At 44.8% G+C, this 17,464-nt stretch overlaps 1 protein-coding gene across 7 annotated transcripts in view; it reads right to left on the bottom strand.

Moving 5' to 3' along the window:
- PTK2 (protein tyrosine kinase 2) overlaps window positions 1–17,464 on the bottom strand; it is a 287,679-nt gene that overhangs the window by 120,748 nt on the left and 149,467 nt on the right. For all 7 annotated transcript variants that reach the window (XM_060243192.1, XM_060243190.1, XM_060243189.1 and 4 more), the window contains exons 12-13: window positions 16,552–16,582; window positions 13,589–13,641 (exon numbers count right to left, since the gene is read on the bottom strand). In XM_060243192.1, the coding sequence (XP_060099175.1) occupies window positions 13,589–13,641; window positions 16,552–16,582 (84 nt within the window). The remainder of the gene's footprint in view (window positions 1–13,588; window positions 13,642–16,551; window positions 16,583–17,464) is intronic.

The following is a 17,464-nucleotide window of genomic DNA, read 5'->3' as shown; positions in this document are numbered from 1 at the left end:
TCCTTCCTCGAGGGTCGGGGACAAAGGGTGGTGATTGGAGGAGAGCTGTCCCAGAGTCGCTTACTTAATTGTGGGGTGCCTCAGGGGGCAGTTCTCTCTCCGATGTTGTTTAACATCTTTATGCGCCCCCTTGCCCAGATTGCCCGCAGGTACAGACTGGGCTGTCACCAGTATGCTGATGACACCCAGCTCTATCTATTGATGGACGGCCGGACTGGCGACATCCCTGTAAATCTAGACCGGGCGCTGCAAGCCGTGGCAGGGTGGATCAAGTCGAGTGGGCTGAAGTTGAATCCAGCGAAGACAGAGGTCCTTTGTGTGGGTCGCGGCAGGCCAGGGGAGGAGATCTCCCTACCAGCCTTTGACGGTGCGTCGCTGATACCAGTGCGCAGGGTCAAGAGCTTGGGAGTGCTACTGGAGCCTTCCTTGACAATGGAGGCACAGATAGCAGCCACTGCTAAAGCCACCTTCTTCCATCTTAGGAGGGCGAAGCAGCTGGCCCCCTTCCTGGAACGCGGCGACCTAGCAACAGTGATCCATGCAACGGTCACCTCGAGGTTGGACTACTGTAATGCCCTCTACATGGGGCTGCCCCTGTACCGAACTCGGAAACTGCAGCTAGTACAGAATGCGGTGGCCAGGCTGTTAGTGGGACTACCCCGGTGGGAACACATGCAGCCTAGGTTGCGGGAGCTGCACTGGCTGCCAAGTGTGTTCCGAGTTCATTACAAGGTGCTGGTTATTACCTTTAAAGCCCTATATGGCCGAGGACCTGCCTACCTTAGGGACCGCCTCTCTCCATATATCCCCCAGAGAGCATTGAGATCTAGCTCCCAAAATCTCCTAAAAATCCCTGGACCAAGGGAGGCCAAACTGAAAACAACACGAGAGCAGGCCTTCTCAATAATGGCTCCCCATTGGTGGAATCAACTACCAGTGGAGGTTTGAGCCCTGCGGGACTATAATCAGTTCCGCAGGGCCTGTAAAACTGTCCTTTTTCAAATGGCCTACAAGATGGAATCCTGAAGTGACACCTAGCCATCTGATATATACTGTCTTGTATATAGCACCTTAACTGTTGTGGTTTTAACTAATTTATTTGAATGTGTTTTATTGTATTTTATTGTATAATGTATTTACCATAATCATGGCACATGCCATGTCTGTGAGCCGCCCTGAGCCTGCCTCAGCGGGGAGGGCGGGATATAAATAAAAGTTATTATTATTATTAGGGTTTGTAGAATCTTTCGGGCTCAAGTGCCGTGTTCTACTGGAGAAAGTTTTCCTTCCAGACGTTTCGTTCTCAGCTGCGGAGAACATCCTCAGTGGCGTTGCAGCCGGAGTAGGCGCTCTGAGAGCGCCTGCTCCGGCTGCAACGCCACTGAGGATGTTCTCCGCATCTGAGAACGAAACGTCTGGAAGGAAAACTTTCTCCAGTAGAAAACGGCATTTGAGCCCGAAAGATTCTACAAACCCTAATGATGTTACCAGCCGTGAAAACCTGAAATCTTTGATTATTATTATTATGTTCTGCAAATTTCACTGTAAGGGTGATTTGGAACCAAGTCATAACTCCTTTAGTGGCCATTAATGTGATCAGAATAAGAGAGTGGGTAAAAGACCCTCCCACATGCCTCAGACTGGGGGGGAGGAGATTTCCGTCACCCTGATTCTTCACCTCTCTTCTAGGGTTGGCAGATCCCGCCCCCCCAGCAACTGCACTGGGGTGGGAGCTTAGCAGTAGTGGAGAGGCCACAGCTGGAGTTGCCAATGATGTCACTTCTGGTGCTGGAATGGGGAGGAGGAATTTACAGAAGTCATTTTTGCCACAGAGGTTTGCCCAAACACTAGTGTGGCCCCGCATCGTTAGCAGAGACTGACCAAGAGAGAGATCTTGGGGTCGTGGTAGATAACTCACTGAAAATGTCAAGACAGTGTGCGATTGCAATAAAAAAGGCCAACGCCATGCTGGGAATTATTAGGAAGGAAACTGAAAACAAATCAGCCAGTATCATAATGTCCCTGTATAAATTGATGGTGTGGCCTCATTTGGAATACTGTGTACAATTCTGGTCACTGCACCTCAACAATTATAGCATTGGAAAAAGTGCAGAAAAGGGCAACTAGAATGATAAAAGGTTTGGAACACTTTCCCTATGAAGAAAGGTTGAAACGTTTGGGGCTTGGAGAAACGTCGACTGTGGGGTGACATGATAGAGGCTTACAAGATTATGCATGGGATGGAGAAAGTAGAGAAAGAGGTGCTTTTCTCCCTTTCTCACAATACAACAACTCATGGGCATTCAATGAAATTGCTGAACAGTCAGGTTAAAATGGATAAAAGGAAGTCCTTCTTCACCCAAAGAGTGATTAACATGTGGAATTCACTGCCACAGGAGGTGGCGGCGGCTACAAGCATAGCCAGCTTTAAGAGGGGATTGGATAAAAATATGGAGCAGAGATCCATCAGTGGCTATTAGCCACAGTGTGTGTGTGTGTATATATATATACATATATACATGTGTGTGTGTATATGTGTGTTTATATATATATACACACACACACACACACACACACATATTGGCCACTGTGTGACACAGAGTGTTGGACTGGATGATCCAACATGGCTTCTCTTTTGTTCTAATGTTCAGCAGCGTTCCCTCTAAGCTGAGTTAGTGTGAGCTAGCGCAAAGATTTTTGGCTTCCAGCTCATGAAACACATTTTTGTCTTAGCTCATGAAAAATAGCCCCTGAGCAAACTAATTTATGCAGCAGCTCACAACTTTAATGCCAGTAGCTCTCAAAGTAGAATTTTTGCTCACAAGACTCCATGGCTTAGAGCAGTGGTTTCCAACTTTTTTGCCACCAGGGACCGGTTTTGTGGAAGACAAGTTTTCCAGGGACCGGGGGTGGGGTTGGTGGTGATGGTGGTGGTGGTTTTGAGATGATACAATTGTGCACTTTATTTCTATTAGATTGGCATGGTGGTTAAGTGCGCACTCTTATTTGGGAGAACTGGGTTTGATTTCCTACTCCTCCACTTCCAGCTGCTAAAATGGTCTTGGGTTAGCCACAGCTCTCACAGAGTTGTCTTTGAAAGGGCAGCTTCTGGGGAGAGCTCTCTCAGCCCCATGCACCTCATAGGGTGTCTGTTGTGGGAGAGGAAGGTAAAGGAGATTGTGAGCCACTCTGAGACTCTGAAATTGGAGCGGAAGGCAGAATATAAATCCAATTTATATTATTACAATGTAATATATAATGAAATAATTATGCAACTCATGGCCCGGTTGCTGACAGGCCACGGACTGGTACCGGTCCATGGACTGGGGGTTGGGGACCCCTGGCTTTGAGGGAGCATTGGTTAGCAGAACCACAATGTAACTTCCAGCACGCCAGAAGTTACACTGCTGCAATGCCAGCCTAGGCCTCCTTTGCTGCCAGTAAGTCCCCACACTGGCCAGAAGACTGGCAGTAGGGAGAGGGAATCCCCTAGCAGGGGGCTGACAGCACTCCTGACCTTGCTCCTTTCAACCTCACAAGCCAGAGTATTTCCCTTAGCCTTATGAAGGACCTGGCTTGTCATCAGGGCAGCCCCTTTGGAGGCTCCACCCCTTTGGAACTCCCATGTGATTGCAGCGATTCTTGTGGGAAGCTGTCACCACCCACATCCCAGCTGCAGACTCATCTCCTGTGTCCCCACTAGGGCTGTCCCTCTGACCACTGGCAGGGGATGAGGGTGGTGAAGGGATGGGGGTAGGGTGGCCAAATCCAGGTTGGGAAACTCCTGGAGATTTGGGGGTGGAGCCTGGGAAGGACAGGGACCTCAGTGGGGAACAATGCAATTTAAGTTCACCCTCCAAAGCATCCATTTTCTCCAGGGGAAGTGGTCTGTGTAGCCTGGGGATGAGCTGTAACTCCAGAGGATCCCCAGGTCCCATCTGGAGGGTGGCATCCCTAGTCCCCACCCCCAGCTGCTCATCAGGCAGTGGGCTAAAAGGGCCAGTTCCCAACCAGCATTGGAGCAGCCTGGAGGTTTCTCAGGTCCCTGACAGAGAGCCTGACCCTAAAGGTGAGAGGTACCCACACTAGGCTAAAGTCTTGTAATAGCATTTGCCTGGCAGAAAGGCAACTCATTTCCCAGATTTATCAAGAGGGAAGGGCCAATCATGGCTCCTTCAGCCACAGCCATGTTCTTCGTTCTGGCACTCTTCTTCTGCGATGGCATCAGGCAAATATCAGCAGGACGACTGCACATCAGTCAAGTGAAAAAATGCATTAACAGGCATGATCTGCAACCTCTCTACAGAGATGCCATTTTTGCATTCGAGCACAAGGGCTTCCTAAATACTCCTGGGTAAAGTGCTACAGTCTTTCAGCAACCCTTCCCTGCTTAGACATCTAAGAAAAAAAGTACAGTGAGAACAGTCTGCTATATGCAAGTAAAAACTAAAAATATGCAGAATCTGCTGGTTCTCCTCCATAACACATTCAAGGTTTTCACAGAACCTACCTTCCTGAATTGCAATTTATTTAGATTCTCAGATCAATTATTAACATCTCCTGCTCCAACAATGATGTCACCAGTATTCCAGAGTCCACTGATTTCCCCAGTATAGCCAGGCCTCTTGGTACCATGGTAAATGTAGTTCCTATGGGCTTGTTTATGAACTTTAGTGCACAACAGTGACATCATCAATGTGTGCCAGAACCCAGACATCCGTGAACAGGACTTGGTGCTGGGCGGGGGAAGGCACCCAGTGTTCTTTCTGGGCTTTAATGTGGATTCCCCTGCCCAGCGTGCTCCGAACTCAGAGTGCCGAGTGCCCAGTGCGATGACATCACCTGTAAGTGATGTCATAGCACCGCACACGTGCAAATAGTTTGCTCCCAAGTTTGGGGTGTGTGTGTGTTGGGATTCTGCCTGAGGTGCCAGAACCCCATGTGCCAGGCCTGCCTGTGGGAAGTACTGACTTTACTAATTTGTATATGAAATTCCCAGCTTCAACATGTATTTTCCTTTATGCACTCTTGCCTTTAAAGCACCTGCTTAAGTGGAACCTTTCTGACAAAGCTATACTATTTGTAACACGATTTCTGCTCCTGGTATTTTTTTCTCTACAACGCAGTACACTCACGCACATATCACATATTTTTAATCCTTTGCTTAGAGCCCGTCATCCTGAAAAATCATGTGCAACTCAAAAAACTCATTGCAGTATTTTAAGACTAGCTGATCCAATAAAAGGTACCATCTCACTGTCTTACTTGGGAGGTGATAATGCAGAAGCACGGGTTTGCCTAACACCACAAAGAATCCAGCCACTTAGATCAATTTATACTGGTTTTTTTTTTAAATCTTCCTTTCTCTTGTTAAAAAATGGAAGAAAAAGAGCTCTTCTTTACACACCACTTTCTTCTACCCTAAAGAGTCTCCGAGCAGCTTACAAATCACCTTCCCTTCCTCTCCCCCTAACGGCTGCCTTGTGAGACAGGTCAGGTGGAGCTGAGACAGAGAACTGAGACTAGCTCAAATCCACACAGTTGGCTTCAAGCAGAGGATTGGGGAAGCTAACCCAGTTCTCCAGATTAGGGCCCACCACTCTTAAGTACTACACCACACCAGCTCTGTGTAAACGACATAGACATAATTGTGTGACAAGGAATCTTCTGACATTAGCTTTTGTGAGCAAGGGACCGCTTTACTAGATGTTTGTAACACACACAAGGCCACAAACAGCAGAACAGAGTCGGGGGGGGGGGCAGGGAGAGTATTACTGAGTCCAAAAGGCCAGGTTTCTCAGGGCTCAGGTGTGTTACATTACACTGCAGAACATAAATGAAAATGAGAGCAATTCCAGAGTAAATCATCCAATTGGAATGGTTCTGAACCCAGCCAACTGGATGATGCAGTAACAAAACAGGATGGATCTGAATAGTGCATACAACCTGTAAGGAGCAGTGTAGAAGGGGGAGTGTCGCTGCCAGCTGCATAACGCTGAAGCTGAGGTTTCCATTTCCTTTCCTGTTTGCAGGTAATTAAGCCTGGGGCACATGCCAAAAGGTAGGAGCCAAAGAGCTCTCGGCCCTTGGATTTCACCCTTGCCAGTCTGTCTTTGTACTTCCCCAGGTGGGTACTACAGTTAGAAGAATGGCTTGGTGTTAAGAATTCTATGGTGCTTACAGGGATTGCACAAGTTTCCACACACCACACACCCCCCAGCATCTGGGTCACTAGAAAATAGCCAGCGGCAAAGAAGAACTGCAGATTTATACCCCTCCCTTCTCTCTGAATCAGAGACTCAGAGTGGCTTACAATCTCCTATATCTTCTCCCCCCACAACAGACACCCTGTGAGGTGGGTGGGGCTGAGAGGGCTCTCCCAGCAGCTGCCCTTTCAAGGACAACTCCTGCCACAGCTATGGCTGACCCACGGCCATTCCAGCAGCTACAAGTGGAGGAGTGGGGAATCAAACCCGGTTCTCCCAGATAAGAAGACTGCAGATTTATACCCCTCCCTTCTCTCTGAATCAGCGACTCAGAGCGGCTTACAATCTCCTATATCTTCTCCCCCCACAACAGACACCCTGTGAGGTGGGTGGGCTGAGAGGCATCAAGAGTCACTCCATTTTGTTCCTCTTGCCACATGTATCCAATTATACAATGCTGTGCTTGTGCTAGCTATGTTGCTTTGATGAAGCCTGCTACTTGCTGCTTATCTGAAGGGAGGATGGTATGTCTGAGAGCTGGTTAATTGCTAAGTAACCAAGGCCAAGGACTGGAGACATGTGACCCAGAGAACTGATAACGACACCTGTGGTGATGAGAGCTTATCAGAAACCCCGGGTAAAACCCCTGCTTTAGCTTGGCGCGCTCTGGCTTGAATTATAACGGTCAGGGCAAAGGTTTATAAGTGGGAGGGACTGGCGGGAAGGTCAGTTCCAACAATGAGTGTGTATGCCCATGAAGTTGGAATAAAGATCTTGAACTCTACTTGTCTTTTCCTTGACTCTGGGTCTGACAAGAAGGCTCTCACAGCAGCTGCCCTTTCAAGGACAACCTCTGCCAGAGCTATGGCTAACCCAAGGCCATTCCAGCAGGTGCAAGTGGAGGAGTGGGGAATCAAACCCGGTTCTCCCAGATAAGAGTACACGGACTTAACCACTACACCAAACTGGCTCTCTTCCCCAAACTGGGTCTCTAAAGGGCACAGGAAAAGGAGAATAATGGAGCCAAGCCAAACGACTGCCCTACTGAATTTAAAATCCTTCAAAATAACACAACGCACCCAAAGGGCTGTTGATTGGGAAGGGGTAACAAGAGCTATTTGTCTGTATCAGATGACTAACAATAGAGGGTAAAATTATGTGTGAATAACCTTGTTACTTCCTGTATTCATTTCACTGACAGGCCTAGGATTAATCTACCCATTCAGATTCATTTTTAGATGACCCTCCACTTAAAAAAATACATGAGAAGGGAACATTTTGCTCTTTGATTAACTTCTGTACACTTTTATACACAATATAACTGTGGCTTCTAGATTTCACTGACCAAAGTTTATCCAGGAAGTGCCGAACATTTCAAGGCCAAAAGGTAAATATCACACAGAAACCAAAGCAATTCTTTACGGGCATTTCCCACTGAAACGACAACACTCCCTACCATTCAATGATCTTTTAGAAATAAGATTTATCGGGCAGAAAAGCTGGTTTGGAATGTCGCTGCTCTCAACCACTGAGACAATAAAAACGGCTTTGAAGAATTTCTGGGTTAGTATGGATCTATTCCTTGGAGTTCTAAATAGTCCTCAGAACTGCAGGACAAACACATAAAGACTACAGAGTCTGAGGCTTTTCAGATTAGAAAGAATACTAGTAAGGGGGGGGGAGACATGATAGAGGTTATAAAACTATACTTAGGGTGGAGAGAACTGACAAAAGAGAACTTTTTCTCTCTCTCCTAAAATACTTAAACTTGAGGGCATCCAATGAAGCTGATGGGCAGCACGTTCAGGACAGACAAAAGGAAATACTACTTTAAACAGAGAGGGATTAAGAACATAAGAGAAGCCATGTTGGATCAGGCCAATGGCCCATCCAGTCCAACACTCTGAGCCACACAGTGGCCAAAAAAAACACAAGTGCCATCAGGAGGTGCACCAGTGGGGCTAGAAGTCCTCCCACTGTGCTCCCCCACAAGCACCAAGAATATAGAGCATCACTGCCCCAGACAGTTCCAGTAATATACTGTGGCTAATAGCGACTGATGGACCTCTGCTCCATATTTTTATCCAATCCCCTCTTAAAGCTGGCTATGCTTGTAGCCGCTGTCACCTCCTGTGGCAATGAATTCCACATGTTAATCACTCTTTGGGTGAAGAAGGACTTCCTTCTATCCGTTCTAACCCGACTGCTCAGCAATTTAATTGAATGCCCACAAGTTCTCATATTGTGAGAAAGGGAGAAAAGTACTTCTTTCTCTATCTTCTCTATCCGATGCATAATCTTGTCAACCTCTATCATGTCACCCCGCAGTCGACGTTTCTCCAACCTAAAGAGCCCCAAGCATTTTAACCTTTCTTCATAGGGAAAGTGTTCCAACCCTTTAATCATTCTAGTTGCCCTTTTCTGCACTTTTTCCAATGCTATAATATCTTTTTTGAGGTGCGGTGACCAAAAGTGTACACAGTACTCCAAATGAGGCCACACCATCAATTTATACAAGGGCATTATGATACTGGCTGATTTGTTTTCAATTTCCTTCCTAATAATTCCCAGCGTGGTGTTGGCCTTTTTTATTGCAATCGCTCACTGTCTTGACATCTTCAGTGAGTTATCTACCACGACCCCAAGATCTCTCTCTTGGTCAGTCTCTATTAGTTCATACCCCATCAACTTGTATTTATAGTTAGGATTTTTGGCCCCAAGTGCATTACTTTGCACTTGACCACATTGAACCTCATCTGCCAAATCTCCCAGCCTTGCAAATGTGGGATTTGCTGCCAGATGATGTTGTAATAGCCACAGGAATAAACAGCTTTAAAAGGGGATTAGATAGATTCGTGGGGGATGAATCTATCAGTGGCTACTAGCCATAGTGACTGAGGGGCACATTCAGAGGCACCAATCTTCTGAATCCCAGAACCAGAAGGCAACATCAGGGGAAGGTCTTGGCCTCTATGCCCTGTTCTTGGACATCCAGAGGCACTGGTTAACCACTGTGTGAGACAGGGCACCAGAATAGATGGACTATTAGTCTAATCCAGCAGGGCTCTTCTTATGTTCTTATAAGAAAGCAGTTAAGCAGGAGCACAATTCTGAAAGTATTCTCACCAGGACTGAAGACGGAGTTGGATCTGTTAGCTTGGATCTCCAAGCCACCAGTTTAAAGCTCTGCAGTATTTCAAGCCTCTGGGCTGTCAAATATCGTCACAGAAGTGTTCCTATCACATCTGGTTTTGCACATTAGACTACAAGCTGTCAAAACACCATTGTGCTGTAAGGCAGCCATGTTGGCATGAAACAGAACAGCTACCCTTTCAGTCCAGCAGCAGCCTGAGAGACCAACAAGATTTCAGGGGTATAAGTTTTGGGGAGACAAAGCTCCCTCTGTCAGATATCAAACATCAGATACCAAATACCAGATACCTGGCAAAGGGAACTTTGACACTCAAAAGCTCATACCGGGGTGGCCAAACTTGCTTAACCCAAGAGCCACATAGAATAAACGTCAGATGATTTGACAGCCGCAAGACATGAACAAGAGATGTGGAAGGAAGGAAGGAAATAAGGAAGACAGACAGATGGGGGAGGAGGGAGGGAGAGGTGGGAAGAAACCAACTTTAACTTTAAATGCATTCTCCAAGCCACCAGCTACCTTGGCTTGGAAAAGTGATTTAAAGAGAGAAATGCCTTTTCCAAGGCAGCCAACAGGGTGGTGGGGGTTTGAAGAGCCACACAATATGCATGAAAGAGCCTCATGTGGCTCTTGAACCACAGTTTGGCTACTCCTGGCTTATACCCTGAACATCTTATTGGTCACTAAGGTGCTGCTGGACTTGACTCAAGCTATCTTACTGTGCTGTAAGTCTGCATAAATTGTATATTATATGCATCCTTTTCTTTCACTGTTCAGTGCCGTTACATGAGAACATAAGAGAAGCCATGTTGGATCAGGCCAGTGGCCCAACCAGTCCAACACTCTGTGTCACACAGTGGCCAAAAAAAACAAGTGCCATCAGGAGGTCCACCAGTGGGGCTAGAAGCCCTCCCACTGTGCCCCCCCCCCCAAGCACCAAGAATACAGGGCATCAGTCCCAGACAAGAGGGTTCCAACAATAAGCTGTGGCTAATAACCACTGATTGACCTCTGCTCCGTATGCTTATCCAATACCCTCTTGAAGCTGGCTATGCTTGTAGCCACCACCACCTCCTGTGGCAGTGAGTTCCACGGGTTAATCACCCTTTGGGTGAAGAAGTACAGACCTGTTCATCGGCAAAGCATGCTTTTTCTAGGCAACTAAATGGAACATCCCTTCCTTTGAAGAAAAGTGGCTTCCTTTTGAGAAAAACCCAAAGAGAGCATTCCCCACCAAAAATGAAATGCCCAGAAACTATGATATAAAAGCCACACTGACAATGTGGGTCTGAGGCGCAAATTCAAAACGACAGCTTGCTATGCCAAAAACCTGAAGGAACCATGCTAAGATCTGGAATTATTTTGTGCAAATAAAGGTTCGAAAATGTGCAGTAGTAACCAAATCCACATGAGTAACCAGTTGGACAGAATGAGTAATTTTTAGAGTTGTGCCAGTGCTTTTGCCCAAACTGAGATCTGATACACTTTTTGGAAATGTGCAGGAGGCCGTGGATTTAAACCTACTGCAAGCAGGAGGTTGAATATTATAGAGTTAGAAGTCCTCTTGGTTTCTGGCCTACATTCCTCAGACACGGCTATTTTTAAGAATGAGCCCTGGTTGTTCCAAAGAAAGGCAGTGATAGATTTCCCAGTTGGTTCTTCACTGAATCCTCTTGTCTAAACAACAAAAAAAAATTGGTCTACTTTCTCCAGAAGCTTCAGAAATCAAGTAAGATAAAGTACTTCAATTGCATGAGTCAAAGAAATAGGCTGATGTGAAAGGCACACAGGGAAAGCAACAGACTGTAACATCTTGGGTCAGGTATGTACACTTTGCTGGTGACAGCCATTCTCCACTAACTCACAAATCCTTCTGGTCTGGTTTCGTGTGTGCATTGACAGTCCCCACCAATGTTCACCCTAAGCTGCAGAGCAGAGGTGGCCAAACTTGCTTAACGTAAGAGCCACATAGGAGAAATGTCAGATGTTTGAGAGCCGCAAGACATGAACATCAGATGTTTGAGGGGGGGAGGGAGGGAAGGAAGGAAAACAGATGGGGAGGAGGGAGAGAATGAAAGAAAGCAACTTTAACTTTAAATGCATTCGCCAAGCTGCCAGCTGGCTTGGCTTGGAGGATGATGATGATGATAGCTGGAGGCTAAAAATCTGTGAGCTAGCTCACGCTAACTCAGCTTAGAGGGAACGCTTTTCCACACCCCACCTCCCCTTACTGTAGTCACTACACGCGCATGCCAATCATTATGTCCAACCTGTTACAGAAGATATGGGACATGCATTGGAATTTCTAACAACATATGTTGGACTCCACTCAAAATCAATTCAGAAATTCCAGTTGGCACAGTATGCTATGCTTAGCTATTATTGGAAGCTGGACAAAGCATATATATCAGTCCCATTCTGCAGGCGCTCCATCAGCTACCCGTCAGTTACTAAGCTCATAAGAACATAAGAGAAGCCATGTTGGATCAAGCCAGTGGCCCATCCAGTCCAACAGTCTGTGACACACAGTGGCCAAAACCCAGGTGCCGTCAGGAAGTCCACTAGAAGGGGCAGCACTCCAGAAGCCCTCCCACTGTTGGCCCCCCCTTTAAGGGAGTCATTGTTCCATACAAAGCTCTTTGTGGCCTTGGTCCCTCTTATCTGTGGAACACTTCTCCCCTTCGCTCCACCACAACTTTGCTCAGCAGAGCAGAACCTTCTGCAGGTGCTAACCTGCAAATGGACAAAATAAACAACTGCTCATACTTGTGCTTTCTCTGTTGTAGCTCTTGCCTTGGGGAATGGACTGTCCAAGGAGGTAAAGAAGGCTCCTACTCTCCTGGCTTTATGGACACTATGCAAAACTGAATTATTTGCGAGGACTTTTCTGTACAGGTAAGATGGCTGCATTGTACGAAACAGTTTACAAAGTCACTTGGACAAATGAGAAGGGACTGTGGTATATAAGGAACTATAGTATATACTACTGCATACAGCAAACTGTAAGGACCCTACTATGTAATCTGTGCACTGTTTACTTTGCTTCAGTTCTAATTTTCAGATTACTGGTTGGTTCCAGACGTCTACAGTCCTAATTCTAATGTGTTGTTCATAGAACGTCCCATTTTGTTCACTGTACTGACTCAATGTAGTCAGGGCTTCTTTTGTAGAAAAAGCCCAGCACGAACTCATTTGCATATTAGGCCACACCCTGACATTGCCATTATTCCACACAGAGTTTTTGGTAGAAAAAGCTCAGCAGGAACTCATTTGCATATTAGGCCACACCCTGACACGAAGCCAGCCGGAACTGTGTCCCTATGTGTTCCTGCTCAAAAAAAGCCCTGAGTGTAACCTACTTCGAGTCCCTGTGAGAAAAGTGTGCAATAAATAATGAAAATGAATAAATATATAATAATTGAACTTTCAGTACTAAAAGTCTCCTTGGTTCCCTTCATCCTCTGAACAACTTGTGAATGGACATACTTAACATTCTGCTGATTGTATGGAGGCCTTGGGTAACACACACAACCATTCTGCTTCACATCCAGACTAGAGCATCTGTGTGACAGTCATATAGGCTCTCTTACAGAGCGCTAACTTTTTAATTAGGCCGGTTCCCACCCATCCCCTTTCAGAAAGGCTTCATTTGGAAAAAGACCCAAAGTACTCCCAATGCAAAATTCTGTAGCCAAACAAGGAGACCACAATATGCTTAAATGCAGCAATTACCATTAAATCATTAATTCACAACCATAACATTAACTTTTGTGGCTGATCGCTAAATCCATGCACGGATAGTCCACAAACATTAATTCCTGCTTTCTGTACTCCCTCCCCCTCTCCATTCCCTTGGCCACACACACAAGCTGAGAAAATACACTAGCAATGATTTCTTCTTTCATAAAATGTAATACTAGGTTTTTATTAGCTATTTGCCCTGTATGACAGCTCTTGCACACATGAATTGTGAAGAGTAATTTGCACATAAACATGATTAATTAAAAACTATTACAGTACAGTGTATTTCAAAATCAATGCAGAGTTCATTTAAATAATTTAAAATCAGATTTCTGTGTATGCTTTATGATGTAAGTGTCTCCCAAGTTTTGCCTTCAGGAAATTTTATGAGGCAGAAAGCAATAACCTTAAGAAAGCCTATCAGGAAAACATGCATAAAACAACCCAAATAAAACTGACTTCCGGAAATCACGCTTCCTGTGAATCCTACCTGATACAGAGACTGCATGCGACCGGATTCCTTGTTTCTCATTGTTGGCCAGCCTGTAACAGAGAATTTCAGATCTGTGAATAGATCTGAAAAATAGATCTCCAAAAATATCAATATTCATTCTAATAGGGCACCTTAAAGCAATTAGAAGGCCCAATCCATTTTCCACGGAGACAAATTTGGGGTGAAAGGGGAAGGTGATCCAACCATTCCAGTCCATCTGGGGGGAGTAAGAGGGAAGGCTTGGAGAAGCCAATTTTAAAGTTGACAAGAAGTTCTTAACCAAGTTTGAAAAAGTGTAAGATGACTTTGTTAAAACACTGAATAAACAAGGAAGACTTCAGGCTTTAAGTAACTTTCCATATTTTTAGTTCAACCACATGTTTACCACTTACACCAGCAGCAACATCACCAACTTAATTAATTCGACATCTTCCTGTTTCCATGTGCATAGCAGACCAATCTGCCACACACACACACATATATACGCAAACACACAAAAGAAGAAAGCCCTCCTATTTCGACTTTTATGGTACAGTTGTACTGCTTGATGGCTTCTGAATGCGATTTTTACAGTTTTTGCTGGTATAATGTCTTTTATTTTAAGAAAGAAAGAAAGAAAGAAAGAAAGAAAGAAAGAAAGAAAGAAAGAAAGAAAGAAAGAAAGAAAGAAAGAAAGAAAGAAAGAAAGAAAGAAAGAAAGAAAGAAAGAAAGAAAGACCTCCATTATCAACTTTTTCTTTGTACAGTACCACGTTTTAAAAATATGGCTGTATGGATCATTAACGAACTTACAGACACAATCTGATGCACACTTGTGGGATAAGCCCCACTGAATTCCATAAACTTACTTGCAAGTATGCATGCATAATCTGGTGCTACAGACCTGCAAACATCAGTTTACAGGAGGAAAAAACCTACATTGAAATAATTCAGATTTTGTTATGAAAATGAGTGTGTAAATTAGAAACAAAAGACTAATTTACCAAGAGGAAGCCAGATGTGCTGCCTATAGGGGAGCATGTAATTTCCAGAGGTGCTTGCTTAAGGCCCCAACCTCAGCAGCAGCCCCCCCCCACACACACACACAAACACTGCCTTGGTTTGGTCTTTGCCAGAATTTTTTCCTACGGAACAGACCATCCCCAACCGAGGCTTTTCCCAGTGCATCGGCTGCCTAAGGGCTGCAGTTCTCTAGCCTCTGGGAAACCTAATAGAAAAAGCAGAGCAGTATGGTCTTTTCCTCCATTCTCCAATGTGTCAGGCATTGCTTAGGGTCCCTCCAACCCAAAATAGGAATTCACAGGGTGCAGCGCTTAGCGCAACGCTGAGCAATTTAATAAACTCTCCTGATGCGATTTAATAAACTCTCCTGATGCATTGCTGCTTTCATCCCGTGGAACCAACTTTGCTCTTACAAGATTTCCCCCTTATTTCACTTCCATGGACTACTGGGCCATGTCACACAGTATTCCAGTTTTGTGTTAAATTTAACTAGCTTAAAGCTACCTGGCTCTCTCTCTCTCTCTTTCTCTATATATAGCTCTCTCTCTCTCTATATATATATATATATATTTCAAATGCATGTATTGTGGCAAAGGGTCATGCTGGCAGCTGACTCATAACTCATCCCTTGTAAATAATATGTGAATGGGTCTGAGTTCCTGTAACAATTATAATCCACAGAGCCTAGTTGTAAGAACAAGACAGAATGATGGATTTTAAAGGGGGGGGGGGGAATGAGATGACTCTTTTGATGAAATAAATGCAGTGCCTGGTCTTAAGCCTGTTACTTAATGTTGCTAAACCTCTATGATCATATGAAGCTGCCTTATACCTTTGGTCCATCAAAGCAGTATTGTCTACTCAGACTGGCAGCAGCTCTCCAGGGGCTCAAGCTGAGGTTTTTCATGCCTATTTTGCCTGGACCCTTTTTAGTTGGAGCTGCCGGGGATTGTACCGGCAGCTTACCAAGCAGATGCTCTACAACTGAGACACTGTCCCTCCCCGAAACTGGTTTCTGTTTTTCAGGGTTTTCTCTTCACAAAGGATGCTTTAAAGGGGCAACAAGGATCAACGTCTCCCATACGAATCTACCTGTACACTCTGGTTATTTCTGGAGGCCCTGCTCCAGAAGCCCCTGACATCTGAGGAGTGATAGGTGGCAACCTGAGAGAGAGCTTTCTTGGTTGGGGCATCCAAACTTTGGAAGTAGCTCCCTAGAGATATTTCTCTGTCTCCCTCTTTCATGAGTGGGCAAGGATATTTTTGTTGTGTTTGGCATACCCCAGGAATGGTTATGGGCAACTGTTTATGCTTATGTATTTTATAATTTTTTTCGGTAGTTTTGAATTTTGTGTGTGTTGTAGTGACTTCTGGTGACTGACTGCTCCTGGGGGCCTGGAGGATATTCAAAGAGGTGGCTGAATAAAGCCTGTTTCTGTCTTCCTGACTACTGGCATTCCTTGGAGGTCACCCATCCAAGCACTTGCCAGAGTCGATCCGCTGCTTAGCTTCCAAGACCTGACAAGATCAGGCTTGCCTGGGCTATGCAGGTCAGGGGATTTTAAACGTCTTTTTCATTGCTCAAATATTTTAATGTTGTTGTTTCACTGCCTTGGGAACCGTGATCAAGTGGGAAAGTGGCATAAAAATGCTTTAACTAAATAAATAAATATGGACGGTGGCCCAGATGCTTTGAAGCCTCCTCCCCTGCAGTGTTTCTGGGTTAATGTAAAGTGACGTTTGCAGCACAATGGTAAAGGGCCCCGTTTTGCCATCTCTGTTGCACTCTCTTCTCTGATTCTCTAAAAATTTCAATTTAATGGTATAAGGGAGGGGAAAAGGTTACCATATATAGTTTATAAATTTTATTTAGCATTTTAGAATGTACGCCCCCAAATATATATCTATGTGCTTAAAAGCATTATTCAACATCTGAAAAAACCCTATAAAGGACTTACTTTGGTATAGATGGTAAAGCTCTTTCACCTTCTGCATAAAGAGGAAAATACACAGAATCAGTATTACACATGTGCACATGGAGAATACATTGCATAGCTATTGAAAAGGTTTGTTATCATACTGCATTTTCCTGTTGTAGAAGTTATGCTTTAATTTCCCTTCCAGTAGTCAAAGTAGACCCTTCCAGTAGACAATTTCCCTTCCAGTAGTCCCTTCCAGTAGACAAAGCTTCCAGATCTGCCTTTCATTACTGAGAAACTAGGTTTCTATAATAATAAAACCCTAGCCCCTCAAAAAACCTCTGAAATACACCTGTTCTGTGTCCGGGTCTCAAAACTGCAGCAAGCTCTCCCAGTGTTTTCTATGAAATATGATATCCCCCCTCCCACTTTCAGGGATTAAGTCTAAAAGGTCCTTCTTTTAGTTTCTCCATACAATTTCCAACACACCAATTGAAGGTCATGAAAGGTAAGAAATGCAATGCAACACATCGCAGAATTGTTAACCAATACATGAACAAGCCTCTAATCAGGCCAGGATGATTTCAAAATCAGAGCTAGGTATTTTACCCTGTTTATTAGTATTCAAAAGTTTTATTGTGATTGCACTGAGCTAGGAGACTGGTGGTACTCGAGTGTTAAGACTTCAATGTGAAATGAACGTGAATCTCCATCTGTATACACAAGGAGTGAGACTGGCTTCATTTGTACTGCGGGTGCTGAAGGATCCAACACATTTTGTACATATCATTATAGAAGAAGCCAAAAAAGGGAAATGCATCCATAAACTTGCATTTACTGACGTTCACTGGACAGATTGTTATGCTCCAATTTGATGAAGTCCCACTGAATCCAACAAGAGGATTTCATCAACATACGGCTCAAGATACTCAAGTGTGGTTTTGCAGAAGCT

Source organism: Heteronotia binoei, chromosome 7, assembly GCF_032191835.1.
Source record: "Heteronotia binoei isolate CCM8104 ecotype False Entrance Well chromosome 7, APGP_CSIRO_Hbin_v1, whole genome shotgun sequence".
NCBI lineage: Eukaryota > Metazoa > Chordata > Lepidosauria > Squamata > Gekkonidae > Heteronotia > Heteronotia binoei.
The sequence above is the reverse complement of the archived record's forward strand: the minus strand, read 5'-3'. Positions and strand labels throughout refer to the sequence as shown.